This window comes from Salvelinus fontinalis, chromosome 30 (genome assembly GCF_029448725.1).
Source record: "Salvelinus fontinalis isolate EN_2023a chromosome 30, ASM2944872v1, whole genome shotgun sequence".
Classification (NCBI taxonomy): Eukaryota; Metazoa; Chordata; class Actinopteri; order Salmoniformes; family Salmonidae; genus Salvelinus; species Salvelinus fontinalis.
Window position 1 is genome coordinate 24549141 of NC_074694.1, and position 20335 is coordinate 24569475.

Consider the following 20335-nt stretch of genomic DNA (forward strand, 5'->3'; position numbering starts at 1 on the left):
TCACTGCAGAGGTGGTTAAGGACTGTGGACTTGTAACCTTTTGAGGAGTCATTATTTAACTGACCAAACCGCTGTTAATTTTGACAGGCACTCCAAAAACTGTGCCAAAAAGCTGGACATATTGGATGTGTGGCAAAGTCATTTCAGAGAAATATATTACGGTCAAAACGGAAAACAGAACACTCAAGAGTTGAGGGCTTCCTTCTTTTTATTAGTTCCCAGGCTTTCCAAAGATCTGGGTCCCCCCCTCTCTCTCCTCATCCTATTTTTTTCTCTTTTGTGGAAAACACGGCGGACGGCTCCCTGTCCTGTGATAAAGCTGTTGCCTGTGTGATGGGAGAGAGAGATCCATCATGCTAAGGCAGAGGCTATATTCCATCATTCCGCACCATTGAGGGCTGTAACATGCATGTACTCGGCATCACGCATCATTTAACCGCCCTTCTCTCTGCCCAAATAACATGGTTTTGGCTCACCTCAATCTGCAACAATATTGTGGCTTTCATGCTAAAGCTCTAAAGAAATTATCCATCTGCATACATTTTTTCAGTACTTTAGTGATTTGTTTAGTGGAGAGACCGTAGAGACCGGGCCAGTAGCCTAAAACTTGAATGCAACGGTTCTCAGTACCAAATGATAGGTTTAAGATTTCACTTTGTTTGTGGAAGAATAACACTTTACTCCCATCCCCCTTGGGCTGCCAGAAAAAACTGAAATACCAAGTAGAAGGGGGGGGCATAAATGGCAGTCAGTGAAATTACTGACATGGGTCCTTTTCATTCAGACTCATATAAAGTGGATACACTAACTTATGAGAGAAGCACCTTAAGGAGCTGTAGTAAAGCTCTATAATGTTAGAAAACATTACATGGCAAGTTTTCACAAAGGGAGCTCAAGGAGAATAAACAACATTGACATTCACAAACATTCGCTGAATACCGGTAAATCCCTATCGTTCTTTTTAGGAGTTACACCTATTGCCTTACAGTGGAACAGTGTTGCAGACTTATAGGCAAAGGCTAGAGAGGTCTAATGTTGGGATATTGCATATTTGGCCTTAAGACATGATTGAAAATTGCTTCAGTAAATTGCTTCAGCTCTATAACATTTCAAACCATAGGGGAGAGTTGCAGGCCTTGTACGTTTGTAGGCCTAAACCAAATGGTTTTGTAATCTGAATCCTTGAGCGGATACTGCTTACTACTGTTACTAATACCCCATAAAACAAGAACAGCTGTTTAACGGAAGTGTTCTTAAGATAAGAAAGGGACAAACAGGTTCCTGCCTGACTAGTGTGGACGCAAACCTCCAGAGCAAATAAACAACAAGCAGAATGCTGCAACAAGTGTAACTCCATCCCCAACAATACCATCTGCTGTCTGCTGTAGTGAACTCTGAACTCTTTTGGGTGGGACATGCTGTGTGAAGCCCTCTAGGTGGCCCTCGATGACCTAACCCTAACAATGATCAATTACCTTTCTTTCTACAGGCTCTCGGTAAAGCTCAGCTCACCAGACCTGGGTTCAAATACTATTTGATATCATTTTAAATACTTTATCTGTGCTTGATTGAGCTTGCCTGCCTTAATGAACCAATTGAATAGTCCCAAAACAGCAAAACCACCCATCTGGCACTTCAGGCAGGCTCAAGCAAAATATCAAATATCAGGTCTGCAGCTCACCATGGTCCCTGGTCGGTGAGGCTTCAGCCATTTGTACCAAAGTTACCAACTAGACCCCCACAGAAATGAACGACAGACCGACGGACAGACGCAGGCCAACAGACAACAAACAGGTTATTTTGGGTGCCTTGGTCAGTCAGGTGAAAACATCAGGTGTGAGCGTCTGGGGAATTCATGAGGTGTCTGAGGATCACCCTGCACCTGCTGCCTGACCCCATCCTCCCATCGGGGGGAAGATTCCCTGCATGCCAGGGGGCAGCTGCTGACAGCCAGTACCGTGGCCCAACCTACCGCACCTCCTCCCTCCCCAAACTATATTGGCCTCCCCAACCTTCCCCACCTCCCCAACCTGCCCTGCTCTCCCCAACCTTCCCCACCTCCCCCTCCCCAACCTACCCCGCTTCCCTACTTCCCTGTATGGGGACCTCTTAGGGTCAGCTGCTGGGGTGTGTAAGGGTGATGGTGGGGATCGAGGGCATGTGTGTGTGTGTGTGTGTGTGTGTGTGTGTGTGTGTGTGTGTGTGTGTGTGTGTGTGTGTGTGTGTGTGTGTGTGTGTGTGTGTGTGTGTGTGTGTGTGTGTGTGTGTGTGTGTGTGTGTGTGTGTGTGTGTGTAGCTCCAGGTTATAAATTAGACAGGGTGAAATTAAATCTATTCATCAAAAAACGATTTAGTAAACTGAAATATAATAATTAACAAACACGTTATTTTAAACAACAACTATACTAAAACTATTATCTTTCACTCCAAAACTAAATTAAATAAATACAAAACAAACCATTATGAATTATGTTAAGTTTTCGTTTTTTGAGGGGCAGAAATCTAATGAGGTTTCAAGCTTTTATTTCTGATGGAGTTTTCAAGCTTCTGACTCTGGCGGGTCACATTGAGATGTACTTTACAATTTAACCTTTTACTGCACTGGGCTAAATCAGGGTCACACAGAGTGATTCTTGGTAGTCTTAAATAAATGTACTTTGAAACACAAGTATACACCTCACACACATGGTTGTGGACTTCAAAAAAATAAGAGAGATGAAATGTATTACATAAATTACAAAACTATGAAATAACACATATGGAATCCTGTAGTAACCAAAAAAAGTGTTAAACAAATCTAAATACATTTTATATTTGAGATTCTTCAAAGTAGCCACCCTTTGCTTTGAAGACAGCTTGCACACTCTTGGCATTCTCTCAACCAGCTTCACGAGGTAGTCACCTGGAATGCATTTCAATTAACAGGTGTGCCTTGTTAAAAGTTAATTTGTTGGAATTTCCTTCTTAATGTGTTTGAGCCAATCAGTTGTTTTGTGACAATGTAGGGGTGTTATACAGAAGATATCCCTACTTGGTAAAAGACCAAGTCCATTTATGGCAAGAATAGCTCAAATAAGCAAAGACAAACGACAATCCATCATTATTTTAAGACATGAAGGTCAGTCAATCCAGAACATTTTTTGAACTTTGAAGTCTCTCTTTGTGAGACGCAGAGTAGGTAAACAGATGATCTTCACATGTGTGGTTCCCACCGTGAAGCATGGAGGAGGAGGTGTGATGGTGTGGGGGTGCTTTGCTGGTGACACTGTCAGTGATTTATTTAGAATTCAAGGCACATTTAACCAGCATGGCTACCACAGCATTCTGCAGTGATACACCACCCTATCTGGTTTGTGCTTAGTGGTACTATAATTTGTTTTCAACAGGACAATGACCCAAAACACACCTCCAGGCTGTGTAAGGGCTATTTGACCAAGAAGGATGATGGAGTGCTGCATCAGATGACCTGGCCAGCGAGATGACATTGCTCCGAGCAGCACCGCAGATATTGGGCACGTTTGAATGGTAAAGACTTTAGACTAACTCTCATGTACCTAACCTCATAACACACACTCACAAACTGAAATCCTAATTATAATGTTATATGTGTACACAATGTACAACCAATTAGTGAGAGAGAGACTCAAATATATAATTTACATAAGTATTCACACCCATGAGTCAATTCTTTGTAAGATAATTTGTGGCTGCTATTACAGCTGTGAGTCTTTCTGGGTAAGCCTCTAAGAGTATTCCACACCTGGAATATGCAACATTTGCCCATTATTATTTTCAAAATTCTTCAAGCTCTGTAAAATTGGTTTTTGATAATTGCTAGACAACCATTTTCAGGTCTTGCCATATATTTTCAAGCAGATTTAAGTCCAAACTGTAACTCGGCCACTCAGGAACATCCACTATTTTCTTGGTAAACAACTCCAGTGTAGATTTGGCCTTGTGTTTTAGGTTATTGTCTGACTGAAAGGTGAATTAATCTCCAAGTGTCTGTTGGAAAGCAGACTAAACCAGGTTTTCTTCGAGGATTTTACCTTAGCTTAGCTCAATTCTATATATTTTTTATACTGAAAAACAGCAGTCCGATTACAAGCATACGCCTAACTACGCAGCCACCACTATGCTTGAAAATACAGAGAGTGGTGCTCAGTAATGTGTTGTATTGGATTTGCCCCAAACATAACACTTTGTATTCAAGACAAAAAGTGAATTACTTTTCCACATTTATTTGCAATATTACTTTAGTGCATTTTTGCAAACAGGATGCATGTTTTGGAATATTTTTTATTGGCCTCATGGTGAAATCCCTGAGTGGTTTTCTTCCTCTCCAGCAATTGAGTTAGGAAGGACATCTGTATTTTGTAGTGACGGTGCATTGATACACCATCCAAAATGTAATGTAAATATCTTGACGATGCTCAAAGGGATATTCGATGTCTGTTTGTTTTTTTACCTACAGTATCTACCAATAAGTGACCTTCTTTGCGATGCATTGGAAAACCTCCCTGGTCTTTGTGGTTGAATCTGTGTTTGAAATTCCCTGCTCAACTTACAAATAATTGTACATGTGTGGTACAGAGATGAGGTAGTCATTCCAAAATCATGTTAAAACACTGTAACTTATTATGTGACTTGTTAAGCAAGTGTATATTCCTGAACTTATTTAGGCTTGCCATAACAAAGGCTTTGAATACTTATTGACTCAAGACATTTCAGCTTTTAATTTTTCATGAATTATTAAAAAAGTCAGAAACATAATTCTACTTTGACATTATCGGGTATTGTGTGTAGGACAGTAACCAAATATCTCAGTTGAATCCATTTTAAATTCAGGCTGTAACACAACAAAATGTGGAAAAAGTCAAAAGTCAAGACTACTTTCTGAAGGCACTGTAGGTGCCAGTCTGACCATTTTTATCCCCTGAATGCAACACACTTAGAAAGGCCGTGACCAACGATGGTCACAGACTTGACAAAAGTGATCTGCTCGAACGCACCCGTTGAGATGAGCATGACGCAAGACTTTGCTCTTACACAGTCACACAGATTATCTGCACAGGTGCGCTTCACGCTGCTACAACATGGTAACTACGGGACCGAAACAGTGGAAATGTTGAGCCTGGCGCTTCAACGCTCCTGGTTGACCCAGACATTGACCCACTATCTACGTCATCTCACCGAGTCTACCTTTAAACCTAACCTAACCTATAACCTGACCCATCACCTTATGCATTACTGACCCACAGTGACACGAAGTGACATTCCAAAAACACAACAACTACACAACTAATAAATGGCTTCTAGTCTCCCACACATTAGGCTACTTTCTGTCCCTAACACTAAAACGAAATAATATCAAAACGAAATAGAAACGTTTTTATAAAAGTGAAAGTGAATAAAACTAGTAAAGTAGATGTGAAAACTAACTGAAACTAAACATAATGTCAAACGAAAATCTTAGTCTAATAGAAATAAAAACACAAAACTATAATAACCTTGGTGTGTGTGTGTTTGTGTATGTGTGTGGTGATGGTGGGTTACATTCCTCCAGTGGAAGGTGAGGGGCCCCTTGTGTTACAAGTACAATTATACTCCATGATAATCACTTTCACAACCATGAGGCAGTCAGGGTCTCATGCTCATGAGCTCTCACTCTCTCTCTCTCTTTCTCTTTCTTGCTCTCTCAGGGGATCGGGTTACCACCCTGTCCAGCACTGTTCTGGGTGCTTCAATGCAGCTTTGTGTTTTCAGTAGTGCACCTTCAAGGAAAATCTGATAAATCAATTGGGCTCAGAGAAGCGAGTGTATTAAATGTACATCAAACACCTTGGTACCAGAGAGTTAGCGTACTGTACGTATGAGAGAGAAATAAAGAGACAGACCCACTGGGCACAGACGTCAATTCAATCAACGTCTATTCCACGTTGGTTCAATGTAATTTAATTGAAATGATGTGGAAACAACGTTGATTCAACCAGTGTGTGCAGTGGATTTTTTTGCCCATTTTAACTCACTCGCTCCGTTTAAAACTCTGAGAGGAAGAACATGTCATAGCTGGACTCCTGGCCAAGCCAGATCAAAGCAATGTTGACTGCCAGTGGTACACTGGGGGGATGCATGCAGCGTGGACGCATGCACACACACACACACACACACACACACACACACACACACACACACACACACACACACACACACACACACACACACACACACACACACACACACACACACACACACACACACACACACACACACACACACACACAGGAGTCTCTTTCTTTGGTATGGTTCTGCTTTCACATGACAACCAGCAGCACACACCACAATGAAGGCTAACTAATGAACTTATGAAATATGAATAGATGCAAAGTCATCTACTGTAAATGCATTGCTTCTGTGTGCCTGTATAGACTTTGCTATAATGGAAAACTACAGAAATTCCTCACACTACTCAAGGCGTCCACAGTAATATAGCTAACTGCTGGGATGTTTCTCCTCCCTACCAATAAGCTGCCAGCCTTTCCTTTCCACGTGTCCTCCAGACCTCTTCACAGGCCCAATGACGAGTGACATGTCTGAGAGCAACAAACAAGGCAGCACTCTCAACTCTGCCACCCACTTAATTGACACCTAACCCTGCCAAAATATGAACAACTTGGAAGTGAAGCTCACGGAAAATGCTGGGAATTTAGACCACTTTTCACCAACAGTTCTGACGACTGAGTCAATGTATTTTCTTTGTGCAACTTTTCATACATGGAGCAGCATCAGCGAAGCTATTTGGCTGGACGACTAGACTCATATAGGAAATCATGATAATCACAAAAGAGTTTGAAAAATGAATGTTTATGGTATTCATATATGGGACAAGGTCCAAAATATTATTCCAAATGTTTACATCTGGATCTTGTAATGTATGCCTGGCATTTGGAGTACAGTAAAAACATACTTTGATAGTGTCTTCCCCTACATCTGACGGCCTCTCACCACAGGCCACTACAGAGACAGGGCTAGCCAGAGGAACAGAGAGCAGCACTACAGAGACAGGGCTAGCCAGAGGAACAGAGAGCAGCACTACAGAGACAGGGCTAGCCAGAGGAACAGAGAGCAGCACTACAGAGACAGGGCCAGCCAGAGGAACAGAGAGCAGCACTACAGAGACAGGGCTAGCCAGAGGAACAGAGAGCAGCACTACAGAGACAGGGCTAGCCAGAGGAACAGAGAGCAGCATTACAGAGACAGGGCTAGCCAGAGGAACAGAGAGCAGCACTACAGAGACAGGGCTAGCCAGAGGAACAGAGAGCAGCACTACAGAGACAGGGCTAGCCAGAGGAACAGAGAGCAGCACTACAGAGACAGGGCTAGCCAGAGGAACAGAGAGCAGCACTACAGAGACAGGGCTAGCCAGAGGAACAGAGAGCAGCACTACAGAAACAGGGCTAGCCAGAGGAACAGAGAGCAGCACTACAGAGACAGGGCTAGCCAGAGGAACAGAGAGCAGCACTACAGAAACAGGGCTAGCCAGAGGAACAGAGAGCAGCACTACAGAGACAGGGCCAGCCAGAGGAACAGAGAGCAGCACTACAGAGACAGGGCCAGCCAGAGGAACAGAGAGCAGCACTACAGAGACAGGGCTAGCCAGAGGAACAGAGAGCAGCACTACAGAGACAGGGCCAGCCAGAGGAACAGAGAGCAGCACTACAGAGACAGGGCTAGCCAGAGGAACAGAGAGCAGCACTACAGAGACAGGGCTAGCCAGAGGAACAGAGAGCAGCACTACAGAGACAGGGCCAGCCAGAGGAACAGAGAGCAGCACTACAGAGACAGGGCTAGCCAGAGGAACAGAGAGCAGCACTACAGAGACAGGGCCAGCCAGAGGAACAGAGAGCAGCACTACAGAGACAGGGCCAGCCAGAGGAACAGAGAGCAGCACTACAGAGACAGGGCCAGCCAGAGGAACAGAGAGCAGCACTACAGAGACAGGGCTAGCCAGAGGAACAGAGAGCAGCACTACAGAGACAGGGCTAGCCAGAGGAACAGAGAGCAGCATTACAGAGACAGGGCTAGCCAGAGGAACAGAGAGCAGCACTACAGAGACAGGGCTAGCCAGAGGAACAGAGAGCAGCATTACAGAGACAGGGCTAGCCAGAGGAACAGAGAGCAGCACTACAGAGACAGGGCTAGCCAGAGGAACAGAGAGCAGCACTACAGAGACAGGGCTAGCCAGAGGAACAGAGAGCAGCACTACAGAGACAGGGCTAGCCAGAGGAACAGAGAGCAGCACTACAGAGACAGGGCTAGCCAGAGGAACAGAGAGCAGCACTACAGAGACAGGGCTAGCCAGAGGAACAGAGAGCAGCACTACAGAGATAGGGCTAGCCAGAGGAACAGAGAGCAGCACTACAGAGACAGGGCTAGCCAGAGGAACAGAGAGCAGCACTACAGAGACAGGGCTAGCCAGAGGAACAGAGAGCAGCACTACAGAGACAGGGCTAGCCAGAGGAACAGAGAGCAGCACTACAGAGACAGGGCTAGCCAGAGGAACAGAGAGCAGCACTACAGAGACAGGGCTAGCCAGAGGAACAGAGAGCAGCACTACAGAAAATCCCCAAAGAACCATTCTCTATGGGTCCCGACTGGGTCAATGCTTTTATTATCAGAACACTTTTAGTACCATTACTTAATTTCCTGTAAAATACAGCCAGTTCAATAAACAGGTAAAGGCCCTAATTTTACACAAATTTCTATTTTTTGGAGCTGAGCTTTTTCATTCATAATTCACTCCCTTGTGTCTTGTTTTTGGTACAACATACTTTTCATGCAAACAACTGAATCCAAAATAATAACATCTATTTTTCTTGTAAGACTTGGCTTAACAAGACAATAACATGGGTTTCTGGGAATATACTATGTATAGGATAGATGATGTGTTGGCAGGCAGGGACCTCAGACTGCTAGTCTGGTGCAGGTCACATGTGTTTTTATGAAGGGCAATTAACTCATTAGATGGTTTGGTCTGGCCTAATCCAGCCAGTCTGGTGATGTCAGACAGCGCACCCCCTCGGACCCCTGCAGACCACGCTCAACCCCCCCCCCCCCACCCCTCCAAATCCCCTGGCCTTGACAGGTGAAGGCTGGGTTAGAGGGTAACCCTAGTAGGTCCCAGACATAACGCTAAACTACCATCAACATGGACCTTTCATTACATCAGAGTGTTGTCTGTGACCTTGTTCACTTGGAGTACATCACATTTCCACAACAATAGCTTGTCGGGTCAAGCATGATTGTCTCGGTACAAGGTAGAGAGATGGGTAGTGAAATATAACACTGAGCCGCTGGTTTCCTGTTTAATGGCTAACAATGTAGACCTAGAACTACTTCCTGTTTAATGGCTAACAATGTAGACCTACTGTACAACTACTTACATTGTACACAGAGAGGCAGATACACACACATGTAAATGCATAAATCATACATTTTACCCAATGTATTACAAGACTAAAAGATAATGGTTTGCTGTACAAAAGGCATTAGTACAACTTCGGTGTGAATCAGATTTCACTTTGTCAGGGGAAGGAAAATACACTGGGTATGCTGAATTCACTCCAAAAACTTGGTGAACGTTATTTACAACTGTCCAGTGGCGACCCGTTAATCAGGACAGGTGGGGCTGAGACAACAGTTTTCAGCTGTGCTAACATAATTGCAAAAGGGTTTTCTAATGATCAATTAGCCTTTTAAAATTATAAACTTGGATTAGCTAACACAATGTGCCATTGGAACACAGCAGTGATGGTTGCTGATAATGGGCCTCTGTACGCATATGTAGATATTCCATAAAAAATGTACCGTTTCCAGCTACAATAGTAATTTACAAAATTAACAATGTCTACACCGTATTTCTGATCAATTTGATGTTATTTTAATGGACAAAAAAATTGCTTTTCTTTCAAAAACAAGGACATTTTAAGTGACCCCAAACTTTTGAACAGTAGTGTATATATCGAGTTAAATAATAAAGCCGCATACACACATGGTCTCTTTATTATTTTCTTGAGAAAGGCAGCTCCAAAATGCAGGTGTTTCAGCCTAGCTCAGTGCTTTCTGTGGTGGGGTGAGCCAGCCAAACATAGGAGCATTGCGCCGTGATTGGCTCAGTGTTCTGTCACTCATGGGGACGGTACGTCATTCCAAAGTCTATGTCCTTAGTAAGGGTAGACATCCAAAATTTCAGCCCTTTGGGTGCTGCCATAGAGTTATATTACAAGTGCCCTTCATAGAAGGCTTAAGGTCATTGGCCACAGATAAAATGACGTCAAATCACGTTATATGTACAGTAGCTTTGATTGGACTGATCATATCAACATCTTATTTTCAAAGTCTTTATTTATCCTACGGTTCTGACTTGGTGTACAGGGAAAATACTGTAAGAGCTGCCCATGTTCTGCATTCTGTCGCTGTATATTTCAAAAGTGCTGAACACATATATTGACTACTTCCATCGTCTATCGCTCATTAATGTAATAAATAATAATAATAAATGACGGAATGCCTCTTATCCGCTCATTGTTCCCTTTATGCCATAGTTTGATCATCTCAATTGTCACATTTGTTTAAGCAAGTCAGCCATATCAGGCTGAATTAATTGTTTCGCTGCCAGACAAGGCTCCGCTGATAGCCAGGTGTAGCGGTGGTAAGGATTCACTCCATGGTGCTGGAAAGAAAGCTCTGCAGTTGGGACAGCTTTACGTAGGCCCTAACAATTTGTGGGCACCGCTTATCGCCGTTATACTGCAATTAATACATTGTTTAGTGTTGTGTTGTGTCTTTTTGAGATTGCCCCACCAAGATTTACATACAAAAATCGCCACTGCAACTGTTGGATATATTACATAGAAAATAATATGAAAAATATTATGCAAATATTGGCAATATATCTTGGTAACTTCTACACAAAGTGATAACTTTCCTTAGGGACTTGGGGGCTACAATATGTCTGTCTATGTTTCCACTGGGAAAGCAGGAAAACACAGACCGCTGGATGTTGTTGATGCCATGTCACATTAGGACTTCGAAGTGTTAAACTATGTCCCCCACACACACATTCCCATAGACACACACAAACACACCGGAAACACACACACGTACGTACGTACGCTCGCTCGTGCGCACGCGCACACACGCTCGCTCACACACACACACACACACACATTCCCACAGGGAGAGACAGACAGGCCATAGTGATTCATGTTCAGTCCACATATCGGCCATTACTCTAAACAAAGACTCTAAGTCCCATGAGACGGATGCCTCTGCTCTCTCTGCCTTTAACTATTCACAGACACACACACACACACACACACACACACACACACACACACACACACACACACACACACACACACACACAGACACACAGACACACACACACACACACACACTAATGAAAAGAATCACGTAATTCCAGGAAATTGGATGCAGTGATTAGCTATAGAAAACCATGGCCTTGTTTCCCTCTACCACCGAGACCGCCTTTCTAGAACCAAAACCGTTTTCTAGAATTGTGAAACAATACACAAAAATGACAAGTAGCATGAATGAATAGCGCCGGACCGTTCTCTTGTTTGTTTTCTTAATGCTTAGCCATTTGCACAAATCCATCACATTGTCATGTGTGTTGTATAATCTGCAGATTGTTTTGGGCCATTCCATGCAGCAGTACAAAAGACCAAAAAAGAGAATGAAAAAAAATGTTCAGAGCTTGACAGCTGAAGCCCAGATTTAGAGGGTTTTGACGTCAAGTGAATGAACTCCGAGTGCACTGCAGTTCAGAAACACCATTTCGCTTCCATTAGCGTTTGACACTTCTTGAATAGAGGGAAAAAGAAACTTCACATACTTCAATCAAACTAAGGCCTAGATTCAATCAGATCAAGCGTTTACTGACGACAGCAGACAGCCGCATAGCGGTTCTGGAGGTTGAACTGCGTTGGAGCCGTCAAATTGGTGAGCAGCTGCTCTTGCGATCATTGTCATAAAGCCACACCCACCCTACTCGCATTAGAAGTTCAGAAGGAGAAAGTGTAGGCCATAAAGAAATGACGGTCAACTTGAAATATCATTAAACTAAATAATGAGGGTTTCTATCATCATAATGGAGGTGTAGATCACATCTCACATTCCACTGTTCAACTTGTAAACAAGGCTGCATGGGATTTCTCTTAATGCAACTCCGTGCAACCAATGGTAATGTCCGCTTTAGGTATAATACCAGGAGCCTCTTGTGGATTTGACAGCTCTATCACAGTTCCACCTCTACCACCGCCAAAACAACCAACTGAGACACCTCCAAAACAACCAACTGAGACACCTCCAAAACAACCAACTGAGACACCTCCAAAACAACCAACTGAGACACCTCCAAAACAACCAACTGAGACACCTCCAAAACAACCAACTGAGACGCCTCCAAAACAACCAACTGAGACGCCTCCAAAACAACCAACTGAGACACCTCCAAAACAACCAACTGAGACACCTCCAAAACAACCAACTGAGACACCTCCAAAACAACCAACTGAGACACCTCCAAAACAACCAACTGAGACACCTCCAAAACAACCAACTGAGACACCTCCAAAACAACCAACTGAGACACCTCCAAAACAACCAACTGAGACACCTCCAAAACAACCAACTGAGACACCTCCAAAACAACCAACTGAGACGCCTCCAAAACAACCAACTGAGACACCTCCAAAACAACCGCTAGGCGGATTTCGGCTGATTGAATCAAGCCCTATGTCTAAATGAGAGGGCTACTTCCTATCAAAAGCATATACACACAGAGGTTATTAACAGTTCAGCAACAGCATTCCACTTCCATTTGCGTGTTCGACACTTCTTGAGTAAAACAACAAAGTTTCACACACTTCAATCAAGTTCAAGTCTAAATGACTGCGTTAAAGCGTCCACACACAAAGACTATTAATAAAGGGAGTCTCTCTCAGACTTCCTGGAACAGAGTTGACAGGAGTAGACCTCTACACAGCAGATGCACTCCTTCAGGCTGACTAGTCAGTCACGTTGTTGTAACCCTTCTTTATTTCTTCTGCTCCGGCCATTTTAATTCAAGGGCCCATTCCCCATTTTAATGGAAGGCATTAAGTGTAACAGGCCCTGAGGTTGAGTTTGTTCGGCTAGTCCTTGGAGCTCATGGACCAAATTCCATGTAGAAGAATCTTGGCAACTCCTCAGGATAGATGGAACCCTCATGGATATACACTCCCACAATGGATGAATAGGTAAACAGAAGGGTGTGAAAGAGTGATGGCCAAAAGAGAGAGTGTTCACGCTCACAGAGGCACAAAGAGGGAGGTGTCTGTGTGTGGGGAGAGGGTATGAGAGCTAGGGTATGAGAGGGGGCCGAGGCTGGATGGGGGGTTTGGGGGAGTTAGAAGGAGGGGGCCCGGGTGAGAGGAGAAGTTTCTCCAAGCTTTTAGAGTGAACTGCATAGTGTTAACCCAATCAAAAGGTGAATCAAACCTCCTGAGACACTCAGGTAACCCTTCGTTATAACCCTAATCCTTCTTAAAAACAGAGCTGCAGCATCGGCAATGCCCCATTACACACAGACCCACTGAGAGGGAGAGACATGCACCCCCGAAGAGAGAACACACACAGGCATGGCGTACGCACAACCACACACACACAAACACATGGGCACGCATACAACCACACACATACATGGATGCACGCACAACCACACACACGCACATGGGCGTGTGCACAACCACACACACACACACACACGTATGCACACACAACAACGTGAACCTACTGATCACAAATCCATAGGCTTGAACACAGAGAGAGAGAAAAGTGGGATAAAATATGGTAACTCTCAAAGAAGAGAGGGGATTGAGGGGGAGAGAGTGTATGTCTGTATTTATGTGTATTTAGAGTTTGTTCAGAATATTTATTTTCGGCCAGACATTGACCCTACTCCCGCACCATTTAAAGTGCTTGTCACTTTGGAAGCAAGGCGGTACTATGCATGTTATCTAAATCTGGGCCTTTTCCCTATAATACTTATTTGTATCTCGCCATTCAACTATTGGTGATGTTGAATAGGCCTATGAAGAACAATTCGATTTTTTATATATGTTTTATATTTGATAATTAATAATTACAAGACAGCAATTAAGTGTATTTTTTACATGAAAAGTATTCACTTTATTTCATTTTAAATGCAATGGAAAGTGTCATAAATTACGTTAATACACTAATATATTTCTTTAGGATTTTGGGGAGACACATTTTATAAGGTGATATTGTGATCTGCCATGAAACCTAAAGAGAAGCCAATTTGCCAAGATACATTTTGAGTAAATAAAATATGAACTTATTGATAAGGTTATTGATAAGGTTGGCTACTTAATCATGTAAACTATCGTTACAAATGAATCCCCATCATTGGTCTTTGAAAAAGACAATAGCCTATATAATTGGTTAGGAAAAACATGTCGTTAGTCTAGTTCATATGTCATAATTACGCAGTATTAATTGTAGGCTACAGAAATACCTTTTTTAAATCTTAAATGCGTATTTTCCTAATATCAAAAATACCCAAAATATCAAATTAATCTGTAGTGAATTATAAGATATATTTAGGTGTTATGAGAGCTCTCCCACAACTTTGACACTAGTTTAACAGTTGAATAAAGTAGCCTATAGGGCACCAAGTTGTCCATGATTTATATGTAAATATCTTTGTTTATATCCTGTATATTGTAATGAAAAAAAGGACCGTATACTGTAATTAAAGCCCCTTCAAAGACAAAAAGCAACAAAGTAATAGAAAATAAGTGTGCTATAAAACTTGGTCCGTTGAACAAGTGTTGCCAGTGAGAGGCACTGGCGGTGCACAACTTTTAAAACAACGCAACAGCACAACTTTTAAAACTTGTCTAAAACAATATTTCACTCTGCACTGATGAATTTGGGATACGTAGAGGCATAGGCTTATCATAATCCAATAATAATAATACTAACAATAAGCCCACTACTAATAAAAAATAACAAAAATAATAATTTCACTTATATTCAATGTATTTATTTAAACATTTACCTGTACCACTCCAGTCCATTCTCGTAGTTTCGGTCGAAGAAGTGCGGTTCGGCTCCCACAGCTCGGATGTCTGGATGCACGCGGAGGAACTCGAGCAGCGCGCGCGTCCCTCCTTTCTTTACCCCGATGATCATCGCCTGTGGAAGCTTCTTGCTCCCGTCTCCAAGCGGACTGAGTTTACCTGTACTCCCCGTCTTCACCATAAACCGAGGTGCTAATCTCTTCGAATAAACTATATCACCCAAAGAAGGCTGCATATAATGCGACAGTTCTCGGTTCTTTTCGCTATCACTGTCCACCTGATGTCCCGGTTCGTACAAAACCTGTCCGGTATCAGCATCGTTGAACCGGGAGTACTCGGAGGTGCGTTTAGCGTCGTCGGCGCTCTCGTAGCTCAAGCCCGGCTTGGACCCTGTGGTCCATTTCTGTAACAGTCTTTTCCTCCTCAGCGACCTCAAGTCGTGTAGTTCCGAGGCGAAGAAGCCCACGACTTGGCTGGATGCTTTCACCGGCGTGGGCATGCTGCTGCAGCGGTCCGTGAGGCAGTGGAGGAGGTACAGGGAGGTGAGGAGAGAACACAGCATGACCACGAATTTCTTGAAAATTCCTCGGGACAGGGGGTCCGAATAGACTCGGCTAAAAGCCATAACGGTCCTTGGGTCTCCGGTTCAGAAGCCACAGCCATGCTAGGCAGACATTATCGGGTCTTGCCATTAAGAAATAGAGGGGACAGCTCGTAGGCTACCAGAGCTTGCTACGCATCCACCAGTGGATTAGACCTTGCACGCGGCTCACTCAAAAATAACCCTCACATGTGTCCCAGCGCTCGAGCTGTTAAAGTCTTTATAATAAATAATATTGGAAGTCTACTTCAACGTCAGAAAACAGTTGAATACGCAGTGCAATTCTAAATGTCAATGGCTGGCTATCCCGCATTAAACCAATAATGTATTGCCAAAAGAGCATTGTCAGTACTCTAGCCACGATTAGAATACAACATGTAGGCTGTTTGTTGTTTAAATTAAATGACTATGCATAAATTCAGCACCTTTATTTCATTTTAAACACGTGGCAGTTGTATTAAACTTCTGTATGACTTCAGAGAGGAAGATGGGCATGTCTTCATCTAATTAGAGTGTGTAAACGTTTTGCAAAGGTATGTGAGAGGCATGTCAGGATCCAATGAAATGGCAGTAGGGAGGGAACTTAGTCCCAAACCTGCCTTGCCTGTTGATGGGCTGTCACACACACACACACACACACACACACACACACACACACACACACACACACACACACACACACACACACACACACACACACACACACACACACACACACCTGTTTGATTAACTCATTGTTCAAATGTTTCTTAGTATGATTATATTACTGTAGTTTACCCTTATTCTGAAGCTAAAATGCTTTTTCACTGAGTCACCCTCAGAGCCATCACTCTCCTTAGATATTCCCTTTCCCAATAGTCACACATAAAGTCAACCCTCTCTCTGCCTCAGGCCACCTAAGAAGATGGCCTCCATTGTAAACATTCTTTCTCTCTGTTTTATAACACAGAGCGGAACAGCAGAAAGTAAAATAATGATAACGGGCACATTATTTCTTTACAAGTGAACAAGAACAGAACCAAATGTTTCACATCTGCTGTCATCCTTTCTGTGTATTAGCATGAGAATGTCTGGGCAGTGCTTCAATGCTGCACAGCTCACTGGTTGAGAAAGAGTACAGAGACCACAGAGGCCTTTATCACAGGGCCGTATTGCTACTGCCAGATGTCCCCGTGTTGGGGACACAATACAGGGGGCACCCCACATTTAACAAATCACACGCAATGCCTTTCTATCTCCCTAAAAGACTAGAGGCGATAGGAGGGTTCTCTCCAGCCCTCTGTGCTGCCCAGCAGACCCCCAAGGGTCAAATATTTCACATCGATGGAGGAATGCAAGGAGAAAGAGAGAAGAAAGATATGGGTCTCTTCCTCATTCATAGCTGCATGTCTTACCCAATACAGTTGTTCCTTCCTTAGTCAGGAGTTGAGTCAAGAGTTAGACACACAGATTTTGTAGTGATTCATCAGAACAATCAATCTAGTAGCTTTTCTAAAGTTTTAGCGACTTAGTCTATGTGATCCGGGGTGTGTCTGTGTAACAGCCATTTGGAGAATGTTAGATGTTTGTGCAAGGAGTGCAGGGATACACATTTTCTTCAAACACAAAAAAACAGCATTTAGAGTTTAATTATACGCCCAGACTTTGGTGCTTTAGCAAAAATGTGCAAACAGTCTAGAAGGCATGTAAAAACAAAATCCCACTTTCATCTTCGCCATTTATCCAAATGACTGTACTATGGTTCCATCGACGCAGCCTTGTTGGAATCTTGGATGCAGAGTTTAAAGGTAATGCAAAACACAAAGCTGTTTATTACCCTCAGAACAGAATTACACTTTACTGTGCATACTGAATCAATTCTAAGGGCACGGTGAGGCAAAGTTAACACTGTCCACAGAGAAGACAAATACCAAAACATTGAATAATCTGTCCTTGATTGTTGCTATAAAGTTATATTGAAATATTTTTTCTAGCGCTGTAGATTTTGACGATGTTCCACTCAAATGTACTACGTATTAACAATGAAACCTTGGTTGCTCCAACATTTCCTTGTTCGAATTATTGAATTGACCAAGTTGTCTGGGTACATAAGGAGACTAGGGGTGTGTCCAAAATGGCACCCTACAGTGCACTACTTTAGGACGAGGGACCATAGGGCTCATGGTCAAAGGTAGTGCACTTAATGGGCCTTGGTTAACAGTAGTGCACTATATAGTGAATAGGGTGCCATTTCGGATGCAGACTGGGCGTCTCAGTACTGCACTTCATTGTCAGACAGCTTTATGCTCTGAGGTTTAGGAACTATTATTGCTGCAGTTTTCTGGACTTGGAAATTCAAGGCTGTAAAACAGGAATACTAATTTCATCAAAACGTTGGGACTCCCGGGTGGGATTCGGACATGGTCAGAAGAAGTTTCCCACTATTAGAGGTTATGTTGTGAACTTGTAATACAATATTATTGACACACAGCATCATTTAGTCTGAGGCCAACACAGTACACACATTGTTAAATGAATATACTACCATTAAAAACTTTTACAAATGGACAAAGTTGACTTCGGATTTATAAAATGTTCCCTGGGGTGAGTTATGATTAGCATAAAAAAAACTTTCCCCACAAGCTCATTTTTTTCTCTCTGGCTGAAACAGAGCAACTCTTTAAAAAACAGAGCAAGTCCTAAAAACATCACATTTTTATGAGAATTGAAGTGGCATCAGCCACTTTAGAGCTCAATTAAGAGAGTAAGTAAGAGCTAAATAAAAGACAGAGTTAGATGCCACCCAGTGTGCACTGATGTCATACCCTCCTCAGCACCCAGTAAGGAACTACTTTAGATTCTCTGAGTGGTGGTTAAAGCAGCCCTGGGTTAAAATTTGAAATCCAGAGCGACTCAGATTCTCTGAGTGTGTGCATACAGCTTTATACTTTTTTTGTACTGGTCCCCCATGGGAATCGAATACACAACTCCGGCATTGCAAGCGCCATGCTCTACCAACTAAGCCACACGGGACGTCGCAAGCCCTGTCAAGCCCAGCTAAAGTATTCAAAATGATTTCAAATAGTACTGGAACCCAGGTCTGGATTAAAATAATAGGCTTCAGGGAATAAAGAAATACATCATTCCTGATACACAACATATTTATGACGTGATATAATACCAACATATCATTCACTGTGTGTCTTTGTGGGCAGGTCTGAAGCGTTGTATAGCTGAATATTGTAGGATTAATTCAATGCTTTTTCTGTAGAGACGGGGGAGAAAACGTATTTGGTTGTATATACACAGCTGTGGGCCAGTCATTGAGGTGGTGTTTTTGATATCATCATCCTGGCCTGAAGAGGAGGAAGGGTTCCTATTAAGTAACCACAGAAACACAAATAAATCCAACTCTTAAAACCTTTTCTCAATAGTGGGGCGCCATTTCGACTTTGTAAAAATTTGTTCCCAAATTAAACTGCCTCGTACTCAATTCTTGCTCGTACAATATGCATATTATTATTACTATTGGATAGAAAACACTCTCTAGTTTCTAAAACCGTTTGAATTATATCTGTGAGTAAAACAGAACTCATTTTGCAGCAAACTTCCTGTCAAGAACTGAAAAATCTCAAATCGGGGGCTCTGTTCCAGGGTCAGTTTAAATTTCCATGTAATCTATGGGTCGAAATGCACTGCATACGCCTTCCCCTAGATGTCAGTAAGCAGTGAGAATTGGAATGGTGTGTCTAGGTAGATCTGAGGCCGTATAAAAGCTCTTGGAACCGGGTGTGCACTCTTTTCAACGTTCATCATGACGCAAGACAGACCTCAGGATTGCATTCTGAAAAGCTCTCGTTATAGGCTTTAGATATATCCGGCTCTGATTTTATTCGATATAGGTGTTAAAAACATGATAATGTAGTTATTTTAAACCGAGTTATACCAGTTTATATCAGTATATTGCGATTTTCGGTATTTCATTTGTGCTGCGTTATAGTGAGTTGGGCACGTCTTCGCCACATAGCTAATGTTTACTGCTAATTCCAAAGTTGAAGACGACAATCTACAACTGAGCAACGATTCTTCTGGACAAAGGACAACTTGCACAAGATTCTGATGGAAGCTCATCAAATAGTAAGTGTAAAGGTAGTCATTGTTGTTCTCCCCCTTAGACGAGGAGGAGCATGGATAGGACCAAGATGCGGATTGAGGGAAATAAGCCATCTTTTAATGAAAACAGCAAACAAGACACTACAAAACAACAAACGTGACTAACCTTCAACCGTCCATGTGTGGACACAGGAACAAACACCCACAAAACCCCAGTGAAACCCTGGCTGCCTTAGTATGACTCTCAATTAGAGACAAACGATACACACCTGTCTCTAATTGAGAATCATACCAGGCCGAACACAAAAACCCAACCTAGAAATACAAAACATAGACTACCCACCCAAAACACACGCCCTGACCATAAACACATACAAAAACAACATAAAACAGGTCAGGACCGTTACAGTAAGAACTATTTATGATGTTAATTCGTTGTTCTGTTGAAAAATGTTAATCTACTATTCCGGCA

The 20335-nt window shown here is 42.8% G+C and overlaps 1 protein-coding gene across 1 annotated transcript in view; it reads right to left on the reverse strand.

Moving 5' to 3' along the window:
- Positions 1-16256, reverse strand: part of LOC129828871 (heparan sulfate glucosamine 3-O-sulfotransferase 3A1-like) — a 56221-nt gene extending 39965 nt beyond the window's left edge. Inside the window, exon 1 of the mRNA XM_055890133.1 lies at positions 15149-16256. Within this exon, the coding sequence (XP_055746108.1) occupies positions 15149-15795 (647 nt within the window). The 5' untranslated portion in view covers positions 15796-16256. The remainder of the gene's footprint in view (positions 1-15148) is intronic.
- Between the last annotated feature and the right edge of the window lie 4079 nt (positions 16257-20335).